Raw genomic sequence first — 7,507 nt, forward strand, 5'->3', positions numbered from 1 at the left:
CAACTGCCTGTTGTGTGTCCCGCAGGAGTAGAACTCACCTTTTCAAAGAACAATTGATCAAATGTAACGAGGAATTCGAACTCACGATCTCCTGGATATTTTTGCTTGAAATAACTCAGCCACGTAAAATGAGGATCCCAGGAGGAGAAGGTACCAGGCCTAATGCAGGAAGAGAAGTCACAGTTTTTTAGTTCTTTGCCCAAAGTAAATCAACTGCCTGTTGTGTGTCCCGCAGGAGTAGAACTCACCTTTTCAAAGAAGAATTTGTGAAATCTGTTGTGTTTGTTTAAAAATATTCGCAGAAATTCAGTGATTGGTTAAGACGCGGCTATTCAGAAAATAGCCGCGAAAGTTAAATTGTTGTCAGTTAAAGAAAGCCCGCCGTTTTTAAGAGTATAAATAGGGCAACGGACTAGCCGTTGGATTCATTCGTATGCCTGCCGTTCCAGTGCTTGTATTTTACCTCGTTACGAATAAACCAGTTCTGATTTAAGCTACCGGAGTCCTGACTTTTCAGTGGCGATGAGGAGGTCGAACTCCCGCGAACGCAGCCATGAACTCGGCCATGGCTCCACCGCCGCCTGTATTCAACTCCGAGACGGAAGCTTGGACCTCTTACATGTCCAAATTCACATTTTTCCTCAAAGCCAGCAATCTACATGACGCCGATGATGAGAGGAAGAAAGCCATATTCCTCGCCTATTGCGGCACAGAAGTCTACAGCTTAGCCTCTACTCTCGTTGACCCAGACACTCTGGAAACCATCGCCTGGTCAGCTCTACAAGCAAAACTCGCCGCGCATTACCAGCCGACAACTCCAGTCCGTGTATACCGCCACCAATTCGCACAAATGCGGCAAGCAGACGGAGAATCTACCAACGATTTCATTACTCGCCTACGCGCACTCCTTCCAAAATGCAAATACAAGGATCCGGAGAAACAGTTGATTGACCGCCTTATTTTCGGACTCACTAATATCACGCTACAGAAGAAATATTTAGTAGATGAGGCTGCCTCTCTCCAAGACATTCTTAAGGCAGCAAAAGCCTCCGAAGTATCTGAAACATCTGTTGCCGAGATTAAACGCGCAACCCCAACCGTTCATCACATTCCCGATGAATCCACTTGGCTCGCCTGCCCTCCAGATGAGAAACATTCGGAGTCCACCACTCCAGACGACACCTGCCTCCAAATCCGAAGAGCTTCCGACCACAACGCCAAAGAGACACCCCGTTCGGACAGATGCGCCGGCTGCAACGGAAATCACCCACGGTTTCGCTGCCACTTCAAGGACACCTATTGTCGCCGTTGCCAGCGCCGCGGCCACATCGCTGAAGTCTGCCGCGCCGCCAACCCAACTCCAGCAGACCCACAAAACCAACGACCCTACTTTCCACCAAGGAATCGTCGACCGCCGTTTTCACGCAACGTTTCCCGCCCGGCTGACAACTCTCACTCTTCAAACCAACGAGGTAACTGCCATTCTTCGGTAAACTTCAATTTTCCCACTGCGGAAAACAAACTATTTGTTTCTCTTTTCCTCAATGGCCGCCCCTGCGAAATGGAATTGGACACGGGCTCCAGACATTCCATAATGCCTTGGGAAAAACTTAAACTATATTTACCTCATGTAAAAGCGACTGACTTAGAACCGTGGGAACCGGGTTTGAGTGATTTTCAGGGGCATAAGATTCCAGTATTAGGATGTTTAAATGTACCTATTGCTTTTAAGAAATTTCAAGGGTTTTTACCTCTCATAGTGGTTGACGGTCCTAAACACACACTATTGGGACTTAGATGGTTGCAACCCCTAGGCATTGAGATCTCAGGGGTTAACAATGTTTGTGACTCTTTTAACCCAACTGATTTAGTGAAAGAGTTTTCCGAAGTGTTTTCTAGCACACTGGGTAAATATACAGGCAGCCCCATTTCATTTAATTTGGACTCAAACATTTCTCCCATCCGTCTAAAGCCCCGCAGAATTCCCATCCCACTCTTGCCTAAAGTGGATGAACAATTAGATAAATTAATAGCCCAGGGCATTTTGATTCCCACTGATCATGCTAAATGGGAAACTCCTATCGTAACCCCCGTTAAACCGGATGGATCTATTAGAATTTGCGCAGATTATAAAGCAACAATAAATAAAGCCTTACAGCATAATGCCTACCCAATCCCAGTTGTGCAACAGCTCCTGCACACATTAGGAAATGGGTCCATCTTCGCGAAATTGGATCTGGCCCAGGCATATCAACAGCTCCCCGTTGATCAAGACACATCTGAGGCCCAGACCATTGTAACGCACAGAGGTGCCTTTAAATGCACCCGACTTCAGTTTGGAGTCTCCACCGCCCCCGGCATTTTTCAAGGTCTCTTGGAACGAATTTTAAATAATATTCCGGGGGTTGTCCCATATTTCGACGACGTATTAATATCGGCAACATCCAAATCAGAATTGTGGGAGAGAATTAGGCGCGTCTTAACTAAATTTAAAGAAACAGGACTCCATTTAAAAGCGGACAAATGTTCCTGGGCAGTTCCCAAAGTAGAATTTTTAGGCTTCACGATAGACAAATTTGGAATTCACCCCACAAATGACAAAGTTGATGCTATAAGAAATGCTCCCACCCCTTCAAACAAGACAGATTTACAAGCATTCCTAGGACTCCTTAACTTTTATTCCGTCTTTCTTAAACAGAAAGCGACGGTGGCAGAACCGCTCCATAACCTTCTAAAGAAAGACTCTGCCTGGACGTGGGGACCAAAAGAACAAGCCGCTTTTACCGCAGTAAAAAATTTACTTTCATCCAACAGTGTTTTAGTACAATATAATGAAACCATGCCCTTATCCCTGACTTGCGATGCCTCACCGTTCGGCATAGGAGCTGTCCTCAGCCATAACTTTCCAGACGGCACAGAAGCCCCAATTGCCTATTACTCTAAAACTCTCTCTTCAGCTGAAAGAAATTATTCTCAACTCGACAAAGAGGCGTTAGCCCTTGTAGCTGGAGTTAAACGATTTCATTATTATTTATGTGGCCGCCCCTTTACCTTAATTACAGACCATAAACCTCTTTTAGGCATTTTGGCGGGAAACAAACAAACTCCCGCCTTTCTTTCCCCTCGCATGACTAGATGGGCCATTTTCCTAGCCGCTTATAATTATACTTTAATCCACAGGGGGGGGGAAGGATATTGGAAATGCCGATGCATTAAGCAGGTGCCCCCAAACAGAATTGGTCAGTGATCCTGCCCCAGCGTCAATATTTTATTAATAGAAACTAGTAAACAACAGTTATTAACAGCAACAGACATAGCCAATCAGACACAAGTAGACCCAATTTTAAAAAATATTAAACAATGGATATTAAAAGGTTGGCCAAATGAACAGTATTCAAACCAATATCAACCCTTTAAGAACAGACAGCTTGAATTAAATGTGTTAAAAGATTGTATATTATGGGGAGACAGGGTTGTTATTCCCAAATCTTTACAAAAACAAGCATTGCAGTTATTGCATATAGGTCACCCAGGAATAGTCAAAATGAAAACTATTGCCAGAAGTCATTTATGGTGGCCTGGGTTGGATAAGGACATAGATGCATGGGTCGGTGGTTGTGCACCCTGCCAGAGAACAAGACCCAACCCACCAAAAGCCACACCATCTGAGTGGCCAACACCAAGAGGGCCCTGGTCTAGAATACATATTGACTTTGCGGGACCAATAAGGGGCCAATCCTTCTTACTAGTTGTGGATGCATACTCTAAATGGTTGGAAATTGAACTCATGGCATCTACAACTACTAGTGCAACCATAAAAGCACTAAGGAAAATGTTTGCCACACATGGCATCCCAGACATTGTGGTCTCTGACAACGGGCCTCAGTTAACAGCCCGTCAAATGGAACTATTTTTTGCGGACCAGGGCATAAAACATGTGCTCACCCCACCTCACTTTCCCCAAGCGAATGGACAAGCAGAACGAATGGTTAGAACCACAAAAGAAGCATTAAACAAAGCACCATTAGGAGATTGGCAACAACAAATCGATGAATTCCTAACCATTCAGCACATAACGCCATCAGCGTCCACAAACAAGAGCCCGGCGGAACTTTTAATGGGCCGGAATCTCCGCTCCAAACTAGACAGGATTCACCCTAATTACCAAAACGACCAAAAAGAAATTAAGCTACAAAACGAGAGACAGTTTAACATCGGGGATTTAATTTACGCCAAAGACTATGATTCAAATGATAAATGGAAAGAAGGAACTGTATTAGAGAAAACCGGGTTTAAAACATATATTATAATATTAACTGATGGGCGTAGTTGGCATCGGCACATCGATCAACTACGCAAAAGAATTAAATCTAACTCAGACATTTTGCCTACTATAGAAAAACCAATACAGGACTTACCAGAACCACTTCGAGACTCCAGCGAAGGCTGCCTGTTGCCCCTGGCGGCCGGCGGAGATCAAAATGCATCAACGCAACCAGGCCCGTCAGAGACTAGCCTTAGCAGAGCAACGGAGCCGGCCGTCCAGGCAAGCAGCTCCCAGCAAAATGAACTGCGCAGGTCCCAGAGAACTGTAAAACCGCCAATCCGCTTACAGGACTACGTGATGTGGATTAACACGTAATCATGATCTCATCTAAAGAGGGAGGGGTGTTGTGTTTGTTTAAAAATATTCGCAGAAATTCGGTGATTGGTTAAGACGCGGCTATTCAGAAAATAGCCGCGAAAGTTAAATTGTTGTCAGTTAAAGAAAGCCCGCCGTTTTTAAGAGTATAAATAGGGCAACAGACTAGCCGTTGGATTCATTCGTATGCCTGCCGTTCCAGTGCTTGTATTTTACCTCGTTACGAATAAACCAGTTCTGATTTAAGCTACCAGAGTCCTGACTTTTCAAAATCTAATGTAGAATTCGAACTCACCATCACCTGGTTATTGGATCGAAGTGTCTCAGCCACGTAACATGAGGATCCCAGGAGGAGAAGGTACCGGGCCTAATGCAGAAAGACAAGTCAAAATCTTTTAGTTCTTTGCCCAAAGTAAATCAACTGCCTGTTGTGTGTCCCGCAGGAGTAGAACTCACCTTTTCGAAGAATTTATCAAATATAACGAGGAATTCGAACTCACCATCTGCCAATTATTGGATCAAAGTGACTCAGCCACGTAACATGAGCATCCCAGGAGGAGAAAGTACCGGGCCTAATGCAGAAAGACAAGTCAAAATCTTTTAGTTCTTCGCCCAAATTAAACAAACTGCCTGTTGTGTGTCCCGCAGGAGTAGAACTCACCTTTTAAAGGAAGAATTTATAAAACCTAACGTAGAATTCGAACTCACCAACTCCTGGTTATTGGATCGAAGTGTCTCAGCGACGTAACATGAGGATCCCAGGAGGAGAAGGTATCAGGCCAAATGCAGGAAGAGAAGTCACAGTCTTTTAGTTCTTTGCCCAAACTGAATCAACTGCCTGTTGTGTGTCCCGCAGGAGTAGAACTCACCTTTTCAAAGAAGAATTTATCAAATGTAATGAGGAATTCGAACTCACCATCACCTGGTTATTGGATCGAAGTGACTCAGCCACGTAACATGAGGATCCCAGAAGGAGAAGGTACCAAGCCTAATGCAGGAAGAGAAGTCACCACCTTTTAGTTCTTCACCCAAAGTGAATCAACTGCCTGTTGTGTGTCCCGCAGGAGTAGAACTCACCTTTTCAAAGAAGAATTTATAAAATCTAACGCGGAATTCGAACTCACCATCACCTGGTTATTGGATCGAAGTGATTCAGCCACGTAACATGAGGATCCCAGGAGGAGAACGTACCATGCCTAATGTAGGAAGACAAGTCAAAGTCTTTTAGTTCTTCGCCCAAACTGAATCAACTGCCTGTTGTGTGTCCCGCAGGAGTAGAACTCACCTTTTCAAAGAAGAATTTATCAAATGTAACGAGGAATTCGAACTTACCATCACCTGGTTATTGGATCGAAGTGACTCAGCCACGTAACATGAGGATCCCAGAAAGAGAACGTACCGGGCCTAATGCAGAAAGACAAGTCAAAATCTTTTAGTTCTTCGCCCAAATTGAACAAACTGCCTGTTGTGTGTCCCGCAGGAGTAGAACTCACCTTTTAAAGGAAGAATTTATCAAACCTAACGTAGAATTCGAACTCACCAACTCCTGGTTATTGGATCGAAGTGTCTCAGCGACGTAACATGAGGATCCCAGGAGGAGAAGGTATCAGGCCTAATGCAGGAAGAGAAGTCACAGTCTTTTAGTTCTTTGCCCAAAGTAAATCAACTGCCTGTTGTGTGTCCCGCAGGAGTAGAACTCACCTTTTCAAAGAAGAATTTATCAAATGTAACGAGGAATTCGAACTCACCAACTCCTGGTTATTGGATCGAAGTGACTCAGCCACGTAACATGAGGATCCCAAGAGGAGAAGGTACCATGCCTAATGCAGGAAGAGAAGTCACAGTCTTTTAGTTCTTCGCCCAAACTGAATCAACTGCCTGTTGTGTGTCCCGCAGGAGTAGAACTCACCTTTTCAAAGAAGAATTTATCAAATGTAACGAGGAATTCGAACTCAATATCACCTGGTTATTGGATTGAAGTGACTCAGCCACGTAACATGAGGATCCCAGAAGGAGAAGGTACCAAGCCTAATGCAGGAAGAGAAGTCACCACCTTTTAGTTCTTCGCCCAAACTGAATTAACTGCCTGTTGTGTGTCCCTCAGGAGTAGAACTCACCTTTTCGAAGAAGAATTTATGAAATCTAATGTAGAATTCGAACTCACCAACTCCTGGTTATTGGATCAAAGTGACTCAGCCACGTAACATGAGGATCCCAGGAGGAGAACGTACCGGGCCTAATGCAGAAAGACAAGTCAAAATCTTTTAGTTCTTCGCAAAAATTGAACAAACTGCCTGTTGTGTGTCCCGCAGGAGTAGAACTCACCATTTTGGAGAAGAATTTATGGAATCTAACGAAGAATTCGAACTCACCATCACCTGGTTATTGGATCGAAGTGACTCAGCCACGTAACATGAGGATCCCAGAAGGAGAAGGTACCAAGCCTAATGCAGGAAGAGAAGTCACCACATTTTAGTTCTTCACCCAAACTGAATCAACTGCCTGTTGTGTGTCCCGCAGGAGTAGAACTCACCTTTTCAAAGAAGAATTTATGAAATCTAACGCGGAATTCGAACTCACCAACTCCTGGTTATTGGATCAAAGTGACTCAGCCACGTAACATGAGGATCCCAGGAGGAGAACGTACCGGGCCTAATACAGAAAGACAAGTCAAAATCTTTTAGTTCTTTGCCCAAATTGAACAAACTGCCTGTTGTGTGTCCCGCAGGAGTAGAACTCACCTTTTCGAAGAAGAATTTGTGAAATCTAATGTAGAATTCGAACTCACCCTCTCCTGGATATTGGATCGAAGTGACTCAGCCACGTAACATGAGGATCCCAGGAGGAGAACGTACCGGGCCTAAT

General features: G+C 44.4%; 1 protein-coding gene across 1 annotated transcript; it reads left to right on the forward strand.

The window, feature by feature from the left end:
* The first annotated feature begins 479 nt into the window (after nucleotides 1-479).
* LOC139155199 (uncharacterized) lies at nucleotides 480-4,885 on the forward strand. The gene is made up of 2 exons (XM_070730284.1): nucleotides 480-1,472; nucleotides 4,398-4,885. The coding sequence occupies exons 1-2, from the start codon at nucleotides 554-556 to the stop codon at nucleotides 4,640-4,642; spliced, it is 1,164 nt and encodes a 387-aa protein (XP_070586385.1). The 5' UTR covers nucleotides 480-553; the 3' UTR covers nucleotides 4,643-4,885.
* The last annotated feature ends 2,622 nt before the right edge of the window (nucleotides 4,886-7,507 follow it).

The sequence above is a fragment of the Erythrolamprus reginae genome (assembly GCF_031021105.1).
Source record: "Erythrolamprus reginae isolate rEryReg1 chromosome 13 unlocalized genomic scaffold, rEryReg1.hap1 SUPER_13_unloc_7, whole genome shotgun sequence".
In the NCBI taxonomy this organism is placed as follows: domain Eukaryota; kingdom Metazoa; phylum Chordata; class Lepidosauria; order Squamata; family Dipsadidae; genus Erythrolamprus; species Erythrolamprus reginae.